Source organism: Emydura macquarii, unplaced genomic scaffold, assembly GCF_026122565.2.
Source record: "Emydura macquarii macquarii isolate MOO-44397 ecotype Brisbane River unplaced genomic scaffold, CSIRO-AGI_Emac_v2 contig_1483, whole genome shotgun sequence".
Classification (NCBI taxonomy): domain Eukaryota; kingdom Metazoa; phylum Chordata; order Testudines; family Chelidae; genus Emydura; species Emydura macquarii.
This window is the reverse complement of record NW_027131620.1, coordinates 22,997,095-23,021,225: the sequence shown is the minus strand read 5'-3', so window position 1 is coordinate 23,021,225 and position 24,131 is coordinate 22,997,095. Positions and strand designations below refer to the sequence as shown.

Genomic DNA, 24,131 nt, shown 5'->3' with positions numbered 1-24,131 from the left:
CTACTCTCACGAGAACACATAGATCTGTAATTGGTGTTTTAATTATTCAGGTTTGTTATGCAGAAAACCACACAGTTTTGGAAACAAATCCTTTTCCAGAATTTTTAAAAGGCTTTTAAGAAAAATAAATCCTCCTTCAAATGATAATCCACATAGATTCCATTTCTAGAGTACATGCAGATTCTTTTGGCCAGCAGTGTCTGTTGGGGCCATACTTGCACCTTAGACACCCCATTTTCCCCCCACCTGAGGGCATAAAGGGCGGAGAGGCCCAACCATCTCTGTTCCTTCTTTCTGCCTGTAGCAGTGAGACAGAACCACTGCAATATCTCCTGCTCTAGGCACTGTTTTATTTTCTCTTGACTGTTTTTATTCTTTATAACCATGTTTTTCTTTCACTAAGATAATGAGCTTCAGCCCTCAGGATCTGCGAAGACGCTTGTGGGTTATTTTCCCTGGAGAAGAAGGTTTAGATTATGGAGGTGTTGCAAGGTAAACTAAAGAAATGTGTGTTTCACATAACAAATCAATATGAATACCTCATTTTCTACAAATATTTGGTGTGAAAGATTATCACAAAGGGATATTTTGTTTGCTGTCTTTTTAAAATGCCAATGAGAGTTTTCCATTCTCACTCCTATCACCTAAGTGTCCTAAAGTCAATTGTCAAAACTATTGTAGGAGGAAGTATCTTCCTGTGTGAATGCATATTAAGTTTAACAGGTGCCTCAAAAAAGTTTAGAGCAAGAGGTGCAACATTTATGCAACTCTGCACAATAATTCATCAGATAAAACCATGAACAGCAAATTAGAGACTTATTGAAATAATGAATAAGAAAACATTTAATAAGTATCCTCAAATTTTGTTCCATGTGCAAGTCTTTTTTTATAGTACTTAAAATGAATATATACACCCTACCTGCAGATCTATTTTTGCTGTACTTACCTTTATTTTCATATACAGTATTGCAAATTAACCTTATTTAGTATTATCAATTAGATGTAAAACACAAGATGACAATATTGTGAGGAAGTCAGTAGTATATTACGTGCAGTTCACTTTTTCACGTTGGGATTATACTTGAATTTTAATTTGCAAATAAATATTAAACGCACATGCTTGCCACCAGAAAATTCTAATTTGTATTTAATCGTAAGGTTAAAAAGTGAATTCTTGAACCTACGCTTCCAGCAAAGAATTGGGACCAAGTTATAGTATGATATGGATACCTCTTCCATAAAGTGTGGTGGTGGTGGTATCTTTTTAAAAATATGAACCTGTCAGAAGTGATTTCTACCAGATTTCATACTTTTCTTAGAAAAGCAGCTCTCGTACATATCTACCACAGAGAAAAGAAATTAACTTTCTAAACCAGAAATCCTTGCTGAAACTTGAACACCCAGGCATATGTTAATAGATACAATAAAATACATCTGAAGCTTAAGTCAGTGATAACCTCCTTCAAGAACTAATCAACTCTGTAATTTAGAAATTCTCCTTTTTTGAACTGCATCAGCTAACCATGTAGCATGCTAACACCTACTGTGTGCTAGCAATAGGTAGCTTAATATTTCCAGATAGGCCAGTTTTAACAATTGAGCACCAGCCAGTCCCTAAAATAGTCTTTAGCATATGTAATAGCAAGGATTCTTTCTAATGTCATCCCATTTTCTTTTGAAGTGTTCACGATTTTTTTGTTTTTTGTGTGCTTTCAGGGAATGGTTCTTTCTGTTGTCACATGAAGTATTGAACCCAATGTATTGCCTGTTTGAATATGCAGGGAAGGATAACTACTGCTTACAGATAAACCCAGCTTCTTACATTAATCCAGACCACCTGAAATACTTCCGTTTTATTGGCAGATTCATTGCCATGGTAAGTTCAGATAATAGATCAGTGCATATCCACCATAGTGTGTTTATTTTTAAATGGCTAGTTTAAAACACAGCCCTTGTTTCAGATGAAGAGAGATGAACTGTTTAGTGTTTTGTTGCCAGATGGTTTGGCTATAAGAGCTAATACATTCAGATCACATTTTGAGGCATGCCAATAATAATGATGATATTACAGACCATTTCATGATACCTTTGGACTCCAGGGTTTATTTGATGCACTATATTGGAATATTAGGTAACCAAGCATCTTTGTCTGTTTTCATGTTTTTCAGGCTTTGTTCCATGTCAGATTCATAGACACAGGTTTCTCTCTGCCATTCTATAAGCGTATCCTAAACAAGCCAACAGGACTCAAGGATTTAGAATCTGTTGATCCAGAGTTTTACAACTCTCTCATCTGGGTAAAGTGAGTTTCTAACTTTTTTATTCATTTTTTAAATAAAAATCCAGTTGTTTTTGATGTTTCATTTATTTCTGTAATTTAGGTGTAAACTTGAAATGTTTTGCAGATAAATACTGAATAACAGAACTGTATACATTGCAGACCGGTATTGAACTTCTTGCATTTTACTATAGTTCCAACATACACCTTCAGTAGTTTGGTATTGCTAAGGTTAATTGTCCTCCATAGTCCACTGAATATTACACAAGCTTGTGATCTATTTCTGTTTGTTTTCACTTTATATTCAGTGAGATTAATTTAAGCAGTCTTACACATTGTTGGAAATAGAACTGTCTGAATAGATAACCAAATATTGTTTCCCTCATGATAGATTCAATATAAAAAAACGTCTTCAGTGGAAGTTAATGTAAAAGGTGTTTCAGTGGAGTCAGCTAATACACAAACCCAATATGAATTTATTTTAAAAAATTCATCTTTTATGAAAAAACAAAACCAAAAATAGACCAAGTATTAGGATGTCTGAAATGAACAGTTAATGGATCTCACCTGTGCTTCACTTCTATCTTAATCCTTTATCAGTGACCCCAGCCAAACTCAATTTATCTCCTAAAATTTGCAAAAATACACTCCATAGTTTTTTTTAAAAGTATTTCTAAAGCATTAACGTACTTAAAAGTTAATTTGTTAAAAATCTCTGCCTTTCCCTGACTCCTCTGTTTCCCTGCACCCCTCCCTTGATCCCAAGACCTTTCACCTCTATTCTCTCCCATCTATGACCTCTGAATATCCTGTCCATGCTCTATGCAGCCTTACCTCATAGCTTCCCCCCACCTTGAAAGACCCTCCCTCTGCAAGGGAGACAAAACAAATTTGGAGTTTATAGGTCTAAGTCATTTTGGAAAGTTGAGTAAAAACAAGTTTGAAAACATCATAACTTTAAGATTTTCTTAAGCAAACTTCCAGAAAAACTCTACCCTTAATTGAGGCACAAGATTTAAAATTTCAGTACAATTAATTGCTTTATGGAAAAATGGGAGGGAAGATTGAAAATAATGCTTAAAATGGAAAGCTAGATTCAACCCTGATGATTAACAAGGAGCTGCTCCATAATAATACACAGACAAGAGAAAAATGAGCCCTGTGGATGTGATCAGTAGCAAAAATTATATAGTATTGTAATTATGACTTATAGAGCACCCTCATTGCTGGAGCACTCAAGATGCTTTACTTCATAATAAAGGAATTTTAAGAACATACAGTAGTTTTAAAACATCTGAAAAATTAACAAATAAAAACAGGGAGGAGTCCCTTTAAAAAGAAGGAAATGGAAACTGAGAGTAAGAGACAATAATTAGAAGTCCAGTAACGGTCAAACTTTAAAAAAAAATTTTTTTTGGAATACTATTTTGTAATAAAAAGACATTGAGATATATTTAAAACTGGTGGGAAATTGATTGAGGTAGATTTCAAAAAGAAGCAAGTCCCACAGACCCTGCAGACTCACCACAAAAAGGCCCAGTGGCCTAGCAACTTAAGACTGAGTGACGGGAACCTTAGCTACTGACTGGGGTTTGAACAAAAATATCTATGAAACTGAGGCTTAGAAAGAGCTCTCTAGTATAATCAGAGTTTGCTTACATGTTTATGGGCTTTCAAATCAAAAGTTCCATTGTAAAATCAGCTTGCTATATCATAGTCAGCTAAAGTTTTTATCAAAAAATGCAGGGATGCATTTTTTGATATACTATGATCACATTAGCTCCTGTTAGACCAAGAAGGGAGATATCTTACTTAGGCTCTGAAAACCCCTTCTCTGGTGTTGTGAGTTTGGGACCCTGCCCGTATCTATCACCAGGGTGGAATGAAAAAGGACTGATCCCGGATGACTTAACAAAGTTTTATTCTATGGGTAAACAAAAAAATAAATGTGCAACAGGATTCCCAAGGGGAAATAAACCTGGATTAACTAAACACGTTACGGTTTATCTTCATCCTCCAGGATGTTGATACCCCGTCAGGGATGAGGGCACACGTTGTCCTCCACAGGGTTGATGGTCTCGGCCTCTCAAGAACACTGGACAGGACAGCCTTTCCTCTTGTTAAGTCCCTCGTTGTCTCCGGAACAATAGATGGTACACGCGCGCACACGACTGCCACTCAGATGGACAGCAACAGCCATTGGGATTGCTGTCCTTATATACACTCTTCCCAGTTAGATCCAACCAATCTGATTACAGGGATTTTCCCACCTTTCTAGCTGTTACTAGGCAGAACAAAGCTCTTGGCATCCTGAGATGTCTACCCTGAGCTTAAAATGCAAAGTAACTAACCCAAACCATACAACTTTTAAAACTTTTAGCCTACACTCCATACAGCAAGCAAGCAAAAATGGTACTACATTCTGCACAAGTCAAAAATGGAAGAAAAGACCTGCTGAAAGACCTACAAGATGGAATTATAATAAAACAATTCTTGTTGTCATAAGAGGGCACATGTTGCTGATCCCACTAAATTATAGTGCAGCCTGCACACATTGTGCAAATAGAGGTTTACATGTAACATCAAACACTTGGCTTTCTTTAGAAAGCCTGTAGTCAAAAGTGATTTTTAACTTGAGTCATGAACTCCAAACAAGTTTGCTTAATAAGACTCTTGATAAAAATCTCATCTAGTTGGCACAAGACCTTTCTGCAGTTATTTACAATACATTGTGCTTGTTTCTTGCAGAGAAAACAATATTGAAGAATGTGGCTTGGAAATGTATTTCTCAGTTGATAAAGAAATTCTAGGTGAAATAAAGAGCCATGATTTGAAACCCAATGGTAGCAACATTCTGGTCACAGAAGAAAATAAAGATGAATATATTAGGTAAGAGCAAATGAGGATTTTTTTTAAACTATGCCTTTACTGCCATCTATTTCTTTCTCTAGTTAAAGCAGGGGTTGAATTTGTCTAGCCACATAATTTAAAGCACCATAGAAATACTTTCTATGAATGACCTATGATTAGCAGTAAATGACTGTTTTGAATGTCATTTCTGAAGACTGACTTTTGAAAGAAGCTGAAGACCTACTTTTGTACTGAAGATGTTCAAGCTTAATGTCCAGTATGCTCTGTTAGGCAGAAATCTGAATGTCAGATTATAAACTGTTTCAAAGTCTACTAAGACAGTAGCCTACCACTTTTTTACATTGTCAGGTTTAAAATATTAGTTTACATCTCACATGTTTTTAGTGTTTCCTTCTTATTGTCTGTTTATCAAAAATATCTTTAAAGGTTCAGTTCTCAGCCAGTTGTCTGTTAGTTGCACCTGCAGTGAAATCAAAATGCTTATTTTGTGATGTCACAGTCATAAACCTGGAAAACACTGTGATGTCATAAATATGGGATTCACTTTACTACAGGATCATTCTGGAGCTGTATTGGGTAGGAGGGTTTTTTTGTTTTTTTTTTTGGTAAATTTTTCTCTTGAATACAAGCAAAGGGAATGCAGGAATGTTTGGATGTGGACTTTCTAAAATAATACCTCACAGTGATGGTGTGTATTGGAGGCACAGAATAAACTGAATCTTTTTAGATACATGGTGTCATTTTTTTATCTCTAAGTGATTTATTTTATTACAATTACTATTGATGGGCAGATATTGGTATAATTACATGAATGAACTGTGTAAAGTGTCAGTGTATTGAACATTTCTAAATAAATACTACTAAGTCACACAAAGGGTAACAAATTGGATAGAGAAACTTCTATATTTTGGAAGATACTAATAATAGAAAACCCCCTGAATGGAATCTGCAAAAACCCTTCTCTTCTAGCTTCCAGCAGCCCAGGTAAATTTCCAATTTCCATTGCACTCCCACTTTTCTGTCTCTTGCTTTGCATCTTGCTTTAAATCTCCTGAGTTTCTAGGTTTGATATCAGAAATTAGCCTTCTCTCCTTTAGACTCCAATTCTCCTGACAGATTAGGCTTGAATTCAGCATAATATCTGCTTCTCCCTGGGTTCAGGTTCTTCGGGTCTCCTGCCTGCTTTTCACCCTTTTATTTATGGAGAGTGGAATTTCTGCCACAGAGCAAAGTTTCATGATTAACAGACACATATATGGAACTTTCCAAATGGACATAGTCGTTTCTTGGTAAGCTAGCAGTCCTACTTATCTTCACCAGTACAACTTGACCTAGTTTTTACCTTTTCATGGTTAATGGCTGAGATTTCTGGGGAGAATATTGAACAAAAATACAGCTGTTTTTTTTTCTTTTTTCTCAAATACATAGGGACTGCTATGCGCTCATTAGTATAATCGTTGGACAGATACCGCCTCCTCTTTGATCGTGTAAGCTTTTTCTTAGCGAAATGGTCATAAATGGAGGGCTTTAACTTTCACTTTAATGCTGGTTTGTGCATATTGAGATATGGTTACAAATTATGTGGTGTTTTGTCCCCAGAACTTTCCATAATATTCTTTAACATAGCTTACAGTTCATCACAAAATAGGCTAACAAAAGAAGCATGGATCTGGGCAGCATGGGACAGTTTAAATGACAGATTACCTTATCTTTTTCCTTTTCCAGGCTGGTAGCAGACTGGAGACTCTCCCGAGGTGTTGAAGAACAGACACAAGCTTTCTTTGAAGGCTTCAATGAAATTCTTCCACAACAGTACTTGCAGTACTTCGATGCCAAGGAACTAGAGGTGAGGGACTTATTTGGGTATCGCTAGGTACAGTTGAAGTTAAAGTTAACAAGACATTGAGTCCAGCCATCCATTTGCAGAACTGAACTGTATGATTGTTGAAAAAACTTTTAGTGGTGAGACATTTTCCTAAACAGTTTCTTTGGTTAACGTATTTCCCTCTGCTTTTCCACCTTGCAGATCACTGGCATGCTCTCAAGGCCCTGTCTATACTAGATCCTTACTGTATTAGCCGAGTTACTTTAAAATTCTCAAACGATTCATGCTAGCTTTGTTTAAGGAAGCGGTAGCCAGACAATGCAGATGGTGCACATCATGCTTCAACCCAAACAGCTTTAACTGTGTGAAAACAAATATATGAAATAGTTTAGCTAACACAGCTGAAGACCAAGTGTAGAAGAGGCCAGAGACTAACACGCATTGTTCTGGTCTGAGAACAGGGCATCATATAGAACTGCTATTGAAAGCATTTTTTATTTAAAAAGAAAAATATGGAATAGTGTGTATACACAGAAGAGAGCAGTATTATGGTTCACACTGGGTAGGCGTATCTAATAGTTATTTTTAGCTGAGCTCTAGATTTGAAGTCCAAAACCAAGAATTATTCATGTCTCCATTAGGGAAGCTTGTCCCACTCTATCTGGTTTCTTCATAATCAGTGATTTACCCTGAATCTGAATAAAGCTTTATGTCAGTGACGTCACCAGCATTACTGCTTATTGATTGGTGAGCAGCAAGCCGCTACTTTAAAATAAAATTAAAAGTGAATATACAATCATAGTAGGTGTTTCCAAGTGCAAGCCCAGGTGTCCTTTGCTGCCACCATATAGGAGCCATAGAAACAAAATATTAGCTTATACCTCTATATTTTCCCCCCAAAAGGTACTTTTATGTGGAATGCAAGAGATTGACCTGATTGACTGGCAGAGACACACCATCTATCGGCATTACACCAGAACGAGCAAACAGATTGTGTGGTTTTGGCAGGTTTGTAGTTGGCTTTTGCTTTATTTTGAAAAGTAAGAATTACACAAGGGGTGGGACTGTGTGCTACAGCTTGATGAGCAAAAACGAAAATCACAAAACAAATCTATGCTACCATAGTAGGTCCAGTGCCACCCACCTTATTTGTGCCAAGTAATGCACATTGGAAAACATAATCCCATAATTCCCTATGCATACAAAATGAACGGGTCTAAATGAGCTGTTACCACTCAAGAAAGAGATCTTGGAGTCATTGTGGATAGCTCTCTGAAAACATCTGCTCAATGTGCAGCGGTAGTCAAAGAAACTATTGGAAAAGAAGACAGTAAATATCATAATGCCACCATATAAATCGCTGGTATGCCCACATCTTGAATACTGCATGCAGTTCTGGTCGCCCCATCTAAAATTAAGATAGATTAGAATTGGAAAAGGTATAAAGAAGGGCAACAAATTTGATTAGGGGGATGGAACATCTTCCATATGAGGAGAAATTAAAAAGACGGGGGCTGTTCAGTTTAGAAAAGAGAGGCCTAAGGGGGGAATATGATAGAGGTCTATAAAATCATGAATGCTGTGGAGAAAGTGAATAAGGAAGTTTTGTTTATCCCTTCACATAACACAAGAATCAGGGTTCACCCAATGAAATTAATAGGTAGCAGACTCTGCAGCCAGTCTATGGCAACAGCTGTAATGATGCACTGTTCCCTTCTTTGCAATTCTTGGGAATTCCAATGGAGGTGCAACAAATGATTGAGGGGCCTCCCATTTGAATGGTGTGCCTTGTTGTTTTCCAAAGCAGATGAGGCTTTGCACACATTAAGGATTCAATAGAACTAGAGAACACAGCAATGGCTGAAGTGTTAAATGCCTTTTTTTGTGTCAGTTTTCATCAAAAAGGTTAGCAGTGATTAGACGACTAACATCAGTGTAAATGGGATAGGATCTGGGACTAAAATAGGGGAAGAACAAGTTAAGAATTACTTAGACAAGTTCTATATCTTCAAGTCAGCAGTGCCTTACCAAATACATCCTAGAATACTTAAGAAACTGACTGAAGAGATCTCTGAGCCATTAGTGATTATTGTTGAGAACTCATGAAGGACTAGAGAGATCCCAGAGGACTGGAAAAAGGCAAATATAGTACCTATCTATAAAAAGGGAAATAAGGACAACCCAAGGAATTATAAACCAATCAGCTTAACTTCAGTACCTGGAAAGATTATCCAAAAAAAAAAAAAATCAGTCTGTAAGCACCTAGAAGATAAAGTGATAAGTAACAGTCAACGTGGATTTGTCAAGAACAAATCATGTCAAAGCAACCTAATATCTTTCTTTGACAAAGTAACAAGCCTTGTGGATGGGGGGCAGCAATAGATGTGATGTATCTTGACATTAATAAGGCTTTTGCTACTATCTCACATGACCTTTTCATAATCAAACTAGGGAAATTTGCTTATATGAACCTACTATATGGTAGGTACACAACTGGTTGGAAAACTGTATTCAGTTACGACTGGGTCCCACAGGGATCTGTCCTAGGTCTAGTTTTATCTATCTTCATAAATGATTTAGACAATGGCATGTAGAGTGCACTTATAAAGTTTGTGGACGATATTGAGCTGGGAGAGGTTGCAAGCACTTTGGAAGACAGGATTAGAATTCAATCCACAAACATTTTGGAGTTGAGAGCGACGTGTACATACCCAGCGGTTCCAGTCTCATATCGAAGACAAATTGGTCCAGCTTCTCACCAACAGCTCATTGTTTTATGCATTGTTTTATGTGAACAAGCAAGATGGTACAAGGTCCCACAGCCTTTTCCAGCAGGCAGTCAAATTATAGATCTTGTGTATTCAGAGCTTGGTCACTCTAAAAGCGTCCCACTTATCAGGACCCCAAAATGGTTCAGCAGATCATCTGAGTAGAGCCTTCAATTTAGGCCATGAATGGTCTTTCAAAACAAATATTCTGACTTAGGCCTTTTATATAGGGGATTTTCTGTCCATGGATCTCTTTGCAATCTGGCAGTACAGGAATGTCTCCGTTTCTGCTCCAGGGTCAATATCCAATGCTTTCCTATTTTTGTGGGACAGGGACTTCATCTATGAATTCTCTCCAGTGCCCCTGACTTCCAGAGTTATTATCATACTTGAGCAAGATCATGGCAGAATGATCCTTATAGCTCCAGCCTGGCGGAGACGGCTGTATTAAGACCTTTACAGTCTGTCTTCTCAGGAATCCTTACCGTTGTCAGTGACCAAAGACCTCCTGATGCAGAACCATGAATGAGTGCGGCACCTAAATCCTCAGCTATTGGACTTCACAGCATGGTTCATCAGTGGTTGAGTATGTAGGAAGTACATTGCTCAGCAGCTATCCTGAACATTCTTCTTAATAGTAGAAAACTGTCTACAAGAGCTACTTACCCTAATTAGTGGAAGCATTTCTCCATCTGGCAGCTTCCCATAATGTGTCTACAACTCAAGCTAGCATTCAGTCAATCCTGGACCATCTTTTAGCACTCGGCTTAGTTAGGGTGCATCTAGTGGCCATTTCAACTTTTCATTCTCAAATAGAAGACTGTTTTTATTCACCCCATCACAACCAGATTCTTGAAAGAACTCAATAGATTATTTCTGCCAGTCAGTGAACTGAAACCTTCCTAGGACTTCAATTTGTTGTCTCTGCATATGGAGCCTCCTTTTGAGCTGTTGGCATCATGCTCTTTTCTGCAACTTTCAGCATAGGTAGTATTTTTTAGTGCTCATTACCTCTGCCAGGAGGGTAGGTGAACTTAATGGGTTGGTCATAAATCCACCTTACACATTTTTCTACAAAGACAATGTCCATCTTAGACTGCTCCCTAAGTTTGTCTCTAAGATGGGTTCTGACTTCCCCATGAACCAGTCTACCTCTTTACCTAAAGAGGACAAGGGCCAAAAGGGCCTCTTCCCAGCACTTTGTGTCATAAGCAGAGCATATGAGAAGTTGTCCAATAACAGTTCAGAGACACTTCAAATGGCTCACCAGTTGCATTGTAATGGCTTGTACTACTAAGGGATTAACGCCTCCTGTTAGGCACATGGCGCACTCGATTCAAGCACAGTCAACCTTGGCTGCGTTACTGGCATATGTTACAATTGTCGACGTTTGTAGAGCAGCAACATGATCCTTGACCCTTACCTTCACCAAACATTCCATACTGTCTGTTGCTTCAAGGGAAGATGCAAATGTCAGCAAAACAATCCTACAGTCCCTCTTCCAATGAGACTCAGCCCCACCTCCTTGGGTAACCGCTTGGGAGTCACCTACAGCAGTTTCCCCCAACCGGTGTGCCATGAAGCCCAAACAGGTATGCCATGGAATTTTTTGAAAAAGTACATATGAGAACAAGGGGGGGAGCCACCTTCCGATTGGCCATCTGCATCACAGCCCCACCTCATCCAGGGGTGAAGCAACCAATCAGAGTTCAATCTTCCTCCCCTCCTGTGTGAATAATGGGTTGGCTCCTCTGCTCCCCTCCTGCATCTGGGGGTGGGGAGAAGAGCACCCTGGAGTTTGAGGTGTGCCGTGGCAGAGAAAAGGTTGGGAACCACTGACCTACAGTGTAATGGACATATGTAGGCACTCAGAAGAAAAAAATGATCACTGACCTTCTCTCATAACTGTTGTTTTTTGTGAAGTGTTGCATGTCTCTTACACGACCCACCTCCTTCCCCAGTGCATCAGAGTCTACCATCAAGCTCTGGTGCAAAGGAACTGGAGGAGGAGTGGGGCTTCTCCGCCCTTTATACCCTCGGAGGAACTCAGCAGTGCGCAGGGCTGCCGCTATAGGCTCTGTTAGGGAAAATTTGCTAGCACCAATACACGAGGTGTGCACATACCTACAGTGTAGTGGACATATGCAACACAACTCAGAAGAACAGTTATGAGAAAGTAAATAATCATTCTTTCTCTCTAAGAACTTTGCAGCAAAGCCCAGCCTTCTGTCATGCATCGTATTAATAAAGCCCTACATAGATCAGGAAAACATGCTACCTGCTAAAAGAAGGAAATGGCCATATGGTGTGAAGGAATGTAGTTGCCTGAGCAATGCTGCTACTGTTCAGCTTTATGAGAAAGTATTCCATGACTTCTGCTGGGATGGACCTAAGCTCAGAGAAGCTTGTTTCCTTCTAAATTGAGGAAACCTGTTAAAACCTTCCTTGTAGGGGAAGCTAGTGACTGGCACTCTTGACTATTCTGAACCCCGAAGCATTAAAGGTACTCCAGGATCCTGCCCAGCTGCCCCTCTGTATCCCTAGGGCTTTATTGCAAATTGTGAATCTGGAGACAGAGCATTAATGATGCTACTGTCAGTCCCTGTAATACAGCAAGCTGGAAAATACATATTCTCTGCAGACACTGGAGACATTAATTCACTTTTGACTGCCATGACCCTTCAAGAACTAGATGTTTGGCTGTTGGCAATAGGTTCTCTTACCTTCTCTCCCAATATTAATACTGCCACCAAAATGGGAATATATTCCCAGGAAGGATATGTTCCCTGTTATGCCAATAGACACCCAACCTTCTGTCCAGACGTTATCGTGTCAAATGTTGGATACCCAGTGTCTGATGTTCAAAATGGAGACTAGAGCTATGCAGTATTAAATGATAGATCACCTCTTGAACAGTTAGTATTTGAAAAAGAATATTTTTCAGGAACATATTTTCTCTTTCCTAAAATACAAATAGTTAGGAGCTGTCTTGATGCACTCCAAAGAAACTTTTCTTGATAGTTACTTATGCATGTACTTAATTCTGAATAAAGAAACCAAATAACTTAAATGTAACATATAACATGTAAAATTAAGATAAAGTAGCTTTTCATGTTCCTTTGGGCAAATAATTGAATTTAAGTAATTCTCTACCTCAGTGCCTTATCTGTGAAATGGGGATCATAATTCTTCCCTAACTTTGTAAAGTGCTGAGAGAGACTTTATTAATGAAAACTATTATTACTGCTGCAGAGACTTTTCACAGCACTGACTGGTTAATTTATGGTTACTAATGTTCTTTGTGAAAGGTGCACCTACATATCTGTTTTATATACTTTCCCTTTCAGTTTGTGAAAGAAATAGACAATGAGAAGAGAATGCGACTATTGCAGTTTGTTACAGGAACATGCAGATTACCAGTTGGAGGATTTGCTGACCTCATGGGTATGCAGAATAATCCTTCTAATGTATTAGCTCATTTTTGAAAAGGACAGAACTGTATTGTGTGATTGTTTATGAACAACTTCTATTTTTAATGAATCAGACCAAATACATTTCACTAGCTATTCTCATAAATCCCCATTATATTTGAACCATGACAGGTTGGAGAAAAACATACACTGATTTCAAATGCTCCCAGGCTTCCTTCAAACCCATTTCTTTAAGTCTGTGTATTTCACCATGTAAATGGTTTGATCTGGGTGGAGATGAGTGATTGAAGACAGACTTCTTTATTCTTATATGTCCAGTAAAGATAGTCTTGTCTTTCTGAAGTGCTTTAGATTTGATGTGTAGTATCTTGTCTCCTGTGTTAAGGAAAGTTAGCTATATCCCACACTTTCTCAGCTGCAAATATGGGCATCACTTTCAAATACTGGATTTTATTGCAGGGAGCAATGGACCCCAGAAGTTTTGTATTGAAAAAGTTGGAAAAGAAAACTGGCTACCTAGAAGTCACACTTGGTGAGTACACATTAGGTTAGAATATTATTGTCTTTCTAATCGTCCTTTGTTACTGATAACACTTGCTAAAATGTTAAAGTAGTATAATACAGCAACGTTTTGTTTGGGACTCTAAAAGTGATGATCAGAAATATCAAGGGGTCCAGAGATTAAAAAACACAAATTAGCTCTGTCCTGGAATCTGCTTTACAGCCATAATCACCCTATATTCTGCAAATCCTACATTAGCTTTAGCTAAAGTGGAGAATGCCCAGGACTTTTTGCAGTCAGGCCCTAAATAAGTAGGGATAATCCATTTGAACTGAATCCTAGTTTAGTGTAGTACCAAAAATCTTTTATAGTTCTTTCTTTAAACCTTAGTGATCCACATAATTGTTTCCAGTGGATAATCAACATTGTTTTTCTTACTTGGTTTACTTTTTTATTGCCTTCCACTTGTTTTTCTGGCCTGCTGTAGCAACAATACCCTCTGCAAAAGTGTTTTACACTTTTACAGTGGAACTGCCTGTAAAAGGAAACTGACGAGCATTACACAATCCTAGATATTTTCCTTCTGCAGCTAGATCCAGACATAGAGCATTTCTTCTTCGAGTGCTTGCTCATGTTGATTCCATTGTAGGTGCATGTGCATCTCCATGCACGGTTACCGGAATCTTTTTCCCCCTTAGCAGTTCTCATAGGGCTGGCTTCAGTGCCCTCTGGAGACCCGCACATATGGCATGGTATATTAGGCACTGCCAGCCCTACACCCCCTCAGTTCCTTCTTTCCGCCACTGATGGTTACGGGAACTGTGCTTTGTTTGCTGCTTCTGCAAGTGTCTCTTAGCGATTTAGTGTTAAGTGTTTCCTTAAGTAGTTGTTAAATAGTGAGCATTGTAGTTAGTCTAAATAGTTTCGTAGGTAAGGTAGTCCCCTTAGGGACCTCCATACGGCAGCATGGCATGCCCCAATCTCCGGGCTTTAAGCCTTGCAAGTCCTGCAGAAAAGCCTTCCTGCTTAGCGACCCCCACAACAGTTGTCTAAAGTGCCTCGGGGAGTCGCACAGGAAGGACAAGTGTCGGATCTGTAAGGCATCCAGACTGTGAACTCAAAAGGAGCGGGAAATCTGTCTGAATGCTTGTTGATGGAGACGGCTCTCAGACCGGTTTTGGAGACGTCCCGCTCTCTCTCGGTACTGAGCACCATGTCTGGGCAGAGCGCATCTCCAGTACCGGAACCACAGTGGCACCAAGCTTCTTTGCCGTCGAAGAAGCAGCAAAAGAAACAGCAGTCGGAGAATCCCCCGCGCAAAGGAAGGCCAAGGACGCGGGGTTGAGCGCCGGAGCGACACAGACCCAGTGGGCCAAGCAGTCCCTACAAGAACAGGCCTCACCTAGGGCCCTGCCAGAGAGCACCCTCCGACTGTGGGGAGCGGAAGAGGGCCTCTGCAGCTCATGCTGCCGTCAACGCTGGAAGCGTTTCAAATGGCAAGCGAACTGATGGCCCTGCCTACTCCAACGCCAGTGCCTCGGATGGAGCAGGCAAAAGGGAGGGCAACAGGCGTTGAAGGGAAAGCCCCCAATGGGACCCCCCCCACTGGCTGCACCGTTTGCTGGAGCCCCAACATGCTTCTCCATGGGCCAGGTCACCACAGAGACGATCACCATCCTTGAGACATCGATCCCCATGGGCACGCTCCCTGTCATCGAGATGGTCGCTGGAGGCAGAACCCCAGTACCGAGGAGTCCAGTGGTGTCGACACGTCACTGCTCTTGGTCCCCGGCACCAAAGGCAGCGGTCCCAGCAGGACGGCACTGGTCCCACTCTAGATCAAGCAGACACTCACCATCGGAGGCTAGGCACCAATCTCGGTCTCCAGCACTGAGGAGTTTGCCTGTGTGTGCATGGCGCAGAACCTGGTCGCTAGCATCGGAACACTCACCCAGGGAGGAGCAGCGTTATCATCAGTCCTCAGCACTGAGATATTCCCCAGTGGCTTGGCTCTGTTCCCGCTCTTCCTCCCACCAAATGTCTCCTTCAGAGGGGCAACAGTCCAGACAGCGGTACTGCCGGTCACCAGACTCACACTCACCGTCTTGAAGGCAGCGGTCACAGGCGCATCAAAGGGACAGGGAGACCAGATATTGCTCCCGTTCTCCACAGCACCGCCCGGCGAGAAGGGGGCTAAGCACAAGTCGTCGCTGGTCACCAGGGAGCAACTCCGGTGACTCGGGCGAGGACAGAGCCCCAGCAGCCCACCCTGCGCAGACCCATTGACCTGGGGGCAGGAGCAAGATCCCTGTCAAGCTGCACCAGCTTGGCCTCATGGCCAGTGGCCAACCCATTGGCCCTGCTGGAACCCCTGGGGGTTCCCTGTGACCACAGGTCCCTATTCCTGCATATCCTCGGGGAAACAATCTGCAGTCCCAGCTCCCCTTGCAGAGGCCCACAGCTCTGCTTCAGAGGTGGAATCCGATCCACTGGATTTCCCCCCCCCCCCCCCCACGCCCAGGGGAAGTGCCACCTCCTCCAACCCCATGGCAGTCATTCTCCTCCTACCCGGACAAGGAGAGCTGTTGCTGGACCATCGACCCCCCTTGGATGATTTCCGAGCACACCAGGAACTTCTTAAGAGGGTGGCCTCGAATCTGGGGTTGGAAGCGGAGGAGCTGCAGGAGCAGTCTGATAACCACTTCAACGTCATAGCAGCGGTAGCGCCGGCCTGGGTCGCCCTGCCAGTGCATGATGAGGTCCTTAAGTTGGTTAAGGGTCTGTGGCAAACACCATCCTCTCTGCCTCCAACCTCAAAAAGAGCGGAAAAAAAGTATTACATCCCCACAAAGAGGTTCAAATACTTATTCATGCCACCCCGCTCCCTGGTAGTGGCAGCTGCCAACGAGCGGGATAGGCAGGGGCAGCCCGGCTCGACTCCCAAAAATAAAAATAACAAAAAGCTGGACTCATTTGGGAGAAAAATGTATTCCACTGCCAACCTGAGCTTGGAGGAATGAGCTTGCTCGTCACAGGTGCAGGCCATACTAATGGGTAGCAGGAAACCTTCCACAAGGTCATCGTATGTAGCCAAGTGGAAGAGATTCACTTGCTGGGCCGCAGCACAGGTGATCACACCCCACCAGGCGCCTGGATTACCTGCTGCACCTTAAGCTTCTAGGCCTAGCTACTGCGTCATTGAAGATGCGTCTGGCCACCATTTAAGCCTTCCACCCTCCAATTCACGGGAGTCAGTTTTCTCTCACGCCATAGTGGCTAGGTTCCTGAAGGGTATAGAAAGACTCTGCCCCCAGGTCAGAGATCCGTTACCCCCCTGGGACCTAAATTTAGTCCTCTCTAGGCTCATGGAGGCACCGTTGGAGCCTTTGGCTACCTGCCCCCTTCTGCTATTATCGTGGAAAGTGTCCTTCTTAGTGGCCATCACCTCAGCTAGGAGGGTGTCTGAGATCAGGGCACTTAGCTCGGAGTCACCTTATATGATCTTTTATAAGTACAAGGTCCAGCTGAGGCCCCACCCGGCCTTCCTGCCCACGGTGGTGTCGCAATTCCATACCAGCCAGGACATCTTCCTGCCGGTATTCTTCCGGAAGCTGCATACTTCAGAAGATGAACGGAGGTGGCACACACTGGATGTACGCAGAGCCCCGGCCTTCTACATAGAAAGGACAAAACCGTTTTGTAAATCCACGAAGCTGTTCATCGCAGTAGCAGACAGGATGAAGGGTTTACCTGTCTCGTCACAGCGGATCTCTTCCTGGATAACCTCCTGCATACGCTTCTGCTATGAACAGGCAAAGGTTTCCCTCCTGGGCAACATCACAGCTCACTCAACTAGCACGCAGGCTTCCTCTGTGACGTTCTTGGTGCAAGTGTCTATTCCGGACATATGCAAAGCTGCTACATGGTCATCAATGCACACTTTTACCTCCCACTACACCATCGTTCAGCAGGCAAGGGATGATGCCAGCTTTGGCAGGGAGATACTGGATCAACTAACTTATAAAATCTGAACCCACCTCCCAGGTACTGCTTGCGAATCACCTACAGTGGAATGGACACGAGCAAGCACTCAAAGAAGAAAAGACAGTTACTCACCTTGTAACTGTTGTTCTTCAAAATGTGTTGCTCATATCCATTCCATGATTCATTCCCCGTCCCCACTGTTGGAGTTGATGTCAAGAAGGAACTGAGGGGGCATATGGCCAGCAGTGCTTAATATACCATGCCATGTGCATGGGACTCCAGGGGGTGCCGAAGCCGGCCCTATGGGAATTGCTAAGGGGAAAAAAAATTCCGATAACCGTGCATGGAAGCGTGCATGCACCTACAATGGAATTGACATGAGCAACACATCTGAAAGAACAACTGTTACAAGGTGAGTAACCATTTTTTCTTCTGGCACTGATTGTGCCCCAGTTGATAATTCGGTGCTTGGCATATTTTAATGGATATATTAGGCCAACAATTTATATTGCATGTCATTCATTAATGCTCTGGAGTATGGCAGGGAAGGCACAAATGACAAACAGTGAGACTGCTTTTTGGAGTGTGGGAAGGGGATTCATGGAACTAGTGCTGTATAGTTGAGACAGATGTTCCAGTAAAATATCAAGTATGGAACACAAAAAAATAGAGCCAGGATATTCAGAAATTATGAATAGCTGTAACTCTGACTTCAAGTTTTTTATACAGCAATTTCTTCTCTTGTCACTGCACTTCCTATAAAACCTTAATCTTGGCTCACACCAGCTGTCTTTTGTAAGAATATCCTTGGGCAGATCACTGCAGTCATTGAACCTGGAAATTCCAGATCGAAAAGCATGAGCTTCTGCTTGAGCTAAAAGATAAAATCTGTTAGCACAAGGCAATTGTGGGCCCATTACCCTCTGTATGGGGTGCAGTCACTGTAAAGAGACAAAGCCATGTTGTTTGTGTTGGTCACATAAACATCTAGCCAAAGGAATGACACAATTACTTGCCAGTTTTGAAAGTTATGTCTCTGTGAGACCTGAGTTTCCTAATCTGATGCAAAGATGAGTGAATGCCATTCAATATAATGTCTGACTGTTGCTTTTTTAAACCACTAAATTTGTTCTTTTCTGCATCACAAGAAGCTCAAATTTCTCATGACTTTAAAGTTAAGTTGATTATTATATGTTGTAAGGATCCTCCCCTTTATTCACTCTGAAATAACTTCAGCCTTTCAATAGCCAGAACCTGCCTTTAATGTATAATCAAGGCCTGGAGGATGCAACTGTAAAATTATGCAGCAAGGTCCCCATATTTTGTGGCATTTTGGTACAGTAGACTGGAAATTATATGGCAACTTCATTTAATTTTTTAAAAATATTGTGAATAAATCATGAGTACTGTCTGTTACGTGATTAATTTCTCCACCTGCGAAGGGATGGCGGGAGGCAGTTTGGGACTGGATATGCACTTCAGCTTTATATTCCTGCTAAAATGATTAGCAGTGAAAACAGTTGAGTGTGAACATTAAAACCTAAAAATGCCAAGTTTAGAATCAATATATAATTGAGAGAAAGGGCAATTGAAACCTCGCAAAACTGCTGTCTGCAAATCGAGGAAGAGAATACTGCTTCTCTTTTACACGTGATTCACATTTTCAAGGTTATTTTAACAACAATTTATTTAAATGAAAATTGAGACAAATATTCTGTGGCAAGGGGTAAATGCCACTGTAAATTTGACAGCTGTACAACTGGAATACACAGGGCTCTGTCTCTAACTTAATTTTTAAATTGTATCGTAAACTTATTTCCAAAAAAAGTCAGCATTAATCTGGTCTCCTTCCATCAACCACAATACATTTTATATTAGAAACATCCTCCTTTTGATTTAAAAAATAGAAGCAGAAAAGATGTAACTTACTCTGTCTTTAATAGACTTGTTCCTTCAGCCATTTTCATTTTTCTCAGGGGAAAAAATAAATAATTTTGAGTAATATTTCCAGGGCATACACTTTTAAAAGTGACCAATGATTTTGGTTGCCCAACTTAAAACACTTTAGGGATCTGATTTTCAGTGGATGAGTGCTCCACACTTCTGGAAATCTAGTCTTTCAAGTGTGTCAAATTTTGCACCCAAAAATAGAGGCAGCTGAAATCACTGGTCACTTTTTGAAAATGTAGCTCCAGGCTATCAGTGGATTTTTTTTCATTCTCTGTCTAGCTATAAAATAAATAGTTGTGTAATAAGCGTGACTTCCACTTTGGATAGTGATGAATTAAGGGTATCCTGAATTTATGTTCTTGGCACATCTGTTAGTGAATGATTGTTTTTGTTGTGGTTTGATTTTTTTAAAATTCTTTTTTAGCCATTGTTTAATTTTTATTTTCAGTTTCAACCGCTTGGACCTGCCACCCTACAAGAGTTATGAGCAGTTGAAGGAAAAATTATTATTTGCAATTGAAGAAACAGAAGGATTTGGGCAAGAGTAATCACATGTGTGGATTTGCACCCTGAAGAACGTGAACTTGTGTGATGTACGTTCTTCACTTCCTCTGCTTGTTGCACATCTCTTTGTAAAGTAGACTTGACTAGGATTTATTTAAACAATTACTAGTGTGCAAGTAAAATCCTGAAATTTTATCCCCACTAACTCTGGATTTCTACAGAGCCCTTCCAGAAATCAAATCAGCAAATTGCACAGCTTACAAATGAAATCTGATCTAACTAGAGATTTAATACAGCTCTGGGTTCTGCTTTTGTTTCATTATTCATTAATTAGAATGTGTCCTTCTTAATGACAGTTTTTTAAAACTAGTCTGTCTTTCCTTTTTAGTAGCATTTCTTTGCTACTGATGCACTGGGAAGTCCATTGGTAGCTGCAATGCTGCAGCATCCTCATAAGCCTCTTTACAACAGTGTTATTAGAGCCAGCTTGTAACCAGCTTCTGGGTACTATGAGCAGATCTATTGCTTGTGCTGTTGTTTCTCACTCAAGTGTGGCCTGACTATTTTTAGCCTTCTGGAGCTTGTTCTCATGTCTTCTTGATTCAGACCATTGCTAAGAGGATGTAGAACTATTGCACACATCCAGGGTGTAGCTTTGGGGTTTTTTTTTAAATCCTGTTAACTCTGGCATGCCAAACACCTGTCTGAGGCTGTGACTATGTTTGAGTGCCCTCTCCTATCTCAGAAGAATTTTGACCCATTTCCATGTAATACACACACTTAACTTTGGATACAATATTAACACTGTGGTACTTCAACATTCATTTTGTAAGAGATGAGACCACCTGGGATTGCAAGTAAATGCACTGAATACATTTGCAGATTGATGTTTCTTGTCCAATGAGTTAATGGAAAGTAGACTTGATGTTACTGTTAAGTGTCCAATCAAATAGTTTGCTTCTAAGATTTTATATCCAGTTGTCAGGAAGAGGTTTAGCAATGTAACTGGATTCTAAAGTATAGCTATAAAGCAGCCTCGAAATTATATCGCTTATAATTTTGGTGGAAAACTGATCTGCTATAATTGGCAAAAGATTGTCAGTACTGGAAAATTTAGTCAAGGATTGCTGACTTCCTAATGTTGCTTTATCAGTAAATTAAATACTTTGTAGAGATTAGAACTAATATGTTCAGGCTAAAGCATCCTTGAGTTTCTTCTAAGCAGTAACTTCTGTAGTGTGTTTTCTTTCTGATTTGGACCGATAACACCTTTCACTTCCTCTTATAATCTATTAGTATTATAATTCTCTAGCAGTATACAATAGTATTTTACATTATATGTCCTCTTTTGGAATTAATGCACTTTCCGTACCTGGTCAGCTCTCTAACGGCCTTCCTCCCTTGGGGTGGTTAAACTTCCATGAGAGGAGTTTCTAGCTATGGGAAGAGAGATGACACTTGAAATGGCAGTACTGCATGTTAATGCATACCTGCACTGTGACACTCTGGAGGCAGAAGCCCTTTGGAAGGCTTCTAATGTTAGAGCTGGAAGAGGAAAGATGGGGAACTGTCAAATTGAACTTCCATCTTGGAAGAAAATGTTTCTTAACATTTATTATGCGGGCTTTTCTTTATCAGACCATGCAAAGGAATCAATAGTCCCTCAGTGTGTTTGTAAGAAGGAGGAACAGTTAGACCATTGTAGTGTTTTACTTCCTTTGCCATGCATATTCCAAGACATGCGTGTGAACATGTTGCTGATTTTAGAGAAATTGACCCACATTTATCTTTTCTGGTGGATGAGAACTGAGCTGACTTCGTCTTACCTGAAGGAATGTCTGCCAACTCCCAAAACATCTGATGGATATTTTACAACATATAGCTCATGGAACTAAAGCCTTATAAATATTTTCTGTTGACGTTAATTCTTATAATGAAGCCTAGTTATCTAACATATTTACAAGAGAGAGATGACATTAAGTGAGATAATGCAAGATTAAGCTATGGAAAATAGTTTGTGTTCTGCATCATGATTCATGTAGGGACCTAGAAATATTATTATTGTATAAATATCACCCAAAAGGCTTTCTGCCCTATATTTTTAAAATAAAGAATAGTTATAATTGAAATAGCTATAGCCCTAGTTCTATAGGGTGCGGCTGTTTAATATTTTTATGGTTGAAATGTTTAGTTCAGGAAAAAGGTAAATGCTTGTATATATTTTTGCAGTCTGGGGTCTCACTTATTCCATTTCTTCCTTTAACTTAAATGGCATGTTTATATGTCTTTACTGCTGTATTAGAGAGTGGGAAAGGGGGCTGGATATCCCAAGCACCAGAAGTCATGTTAAAATATTGCAAATAGGAAATACATCACTGAAAAATAAATTTGTAAAATTAAATATTGAATTTTGGCCAAAATGTTAACATTTAAAAATAGTTTATAGTAAGTGTTAAATTAGCAATATCTCTGAAAACAGAACTAAAAACTGCTTTTAAAATACATTTTGCTTTGTAAGCATTGTAAATGCTAACAAATCTGTTAATTTTTTACAGCATGTTATGTTGAAATAAAAAGGAATTAATATGAGCAATTGATGCACTCTTCTGCTCTTTATGGAGACCTGGGGAAAACAATGTGCAAAGCACACAATTTGGTGTGCCACGTGATAGGTAGAGTGAATTGGACTCCAAGTGAGATCTTCGGTAGAGATTAATGAACATGTATCTGCCTTTCTTAAGTTGATTTAGCGGCCTGTAAAGTGCAGTAAACTGACACTTTATCTCTACTGTATGCATGTGAGAATGTCAATGATTCCAGTTACACAACACTTACACTAACTCTATTTGAGATTTTTGCCTTATGAAGATGTTAATTTTCTCATAACAGAATTTTGACCCACTGATGTTATGTCTAACATAGTCTGATATTTCTGGGTAGCTCAGAAAATGTTAATGAAATGTGCAATAAAAGGGTCATGACTTAAAACTGGCTTCAATGTGAAATTTTATATATATTTTTAATTCATCCATTTGCTTGTGTAAAAAAAAAATTGTGACCAAATTTATTGCAGTTTTAATTATATGGTAAAAAAAGTAAACTATGGTGTACCTCACTGTTTATTTGGTTCACGTTTCCTTGACTCTGCCCTGGATTGGTAATCTAAACATTTTCCACTCTATTGGTATCTCCAGCCCCCCTCCCTGTTTTGTGTGTGTGTGTGTGTGTGTGTGTGTGTGTGTGTGTGTGTGTGTGACTGTGTGTGTGGCGGCTTTTCATTTTCTTTCAGAATCATAGTTGTGAATATGTGCTCTAGTGAACTAGTATATTATGAACTGGGATCAGCAGCACTGGATTGTAAAATACTGTACTGAAATTCCATTGTTGAATTTTCCTTGAACTGTAATTTCAAACACTCAGGTAACTGTAAAAGTATCTCAGAAAGTCAAATACTTTTATAAAAGTACTTAAAGAGCTGGTCTTCCTGTCATCATTTCGTTTCATGGTATGAAACTTCCATTTGTATTAAATATTTCCTTTAGTAATGGGAACTAGCAAGTTTGTTTGGCAGTTCACTTCTAGGAATGGCTCTGTCGTTAATTTCAGAGATCATCAGTGTGATCACATTATTGCAGGTTTACAGCAGGACATATGCCTGATGGAAACCAGTGTCCTGACCTTTAGGAATTATTTTAGTCAAAAGTTTAGTGCTACACCCGGATCTCATGCCTGGTGTATAGTGAAAATGGTGGGCTGAAGAAGCAAGGTGTAGGTCACTGGGCTGCTTAAGTTGGAGGGAAAGGAAATGCCATGTGGGGGAAGATAGAATTAAATGAGCTGTTGTACATTTTGGCTTTACACTACAGAAATAACCAAGATGAAATATGATTGTGACCCAGCTGTTTACAATTTCTTCTTGCCTGTGTGGACAGGAAGAAAAAATATCTATTAAGAAACAAAGCTTCAGTATAAGAATCTCCCCAAGATTAAATCACAGCCTCCCAGTGGGACCACAACT

At 40.2% G+C, this 24,131-nt stretch overlaps 1 protein-coding gene across 4 annotated transcripts in view; it reads left to right on the top strand.

Annotated features, from left to right (window-relative positions):
- ITCH (itchy E3 ubiquitin protein ligase) overlaps positions 1 to 23,587 on the top strand; it is a 103,153-nt gene extending 79,566 nt beyond the window's left edge. For 3 of the 4 annotated variants that reach the window (XM_067554467.1, XM_067554469.1, XM_067554466.1), the window contains exons 16-24: positions 404 to 492; positions 1,717 to 1,876; positions 2,169 to 2,302; positions 5,027 to 5,167; positions 6,875 to 6,995; positions 7,878 to 7,982; positions 13,090 to 13,186; positions 13,633 to 13,705; positions 20,058 to 23,587. In XM_067554467.1, coding sequence (XP_067410568.1) covers positions 404 to 492; positions 1,717 to 1,876; positions 2,169 to 2,302; positions 5,027 to 5,167; positions 6,875 to 6,995; positions 7,878 to 7,982; positions 13,090 to 13,186; positions 13,633 to 13,705; positions 20,058 to 20,157 — 1,020 coding nt within the window. In that variant the 3' untranslated portion in view covers positions 20,158 to 23,587. The remainder of the gene's footprint in view (positions 1 to 403; positions 493 to 1,716; positions 1,877 to 2,168; positions 2,303 to 5,026; positions 5,168 to 6,874; positions 6,996 to 7,877; positions 7,983 to 13,089; positions 13,187 to 13,632; positions 13,706 to 20,057) is intronic. The other variant, XM_067554468.1, reaches the window with a different exon arrangement.
- The last annotated feature ends 544 nt before the right edge of the window (positions 23,588 to 24,131 follow it).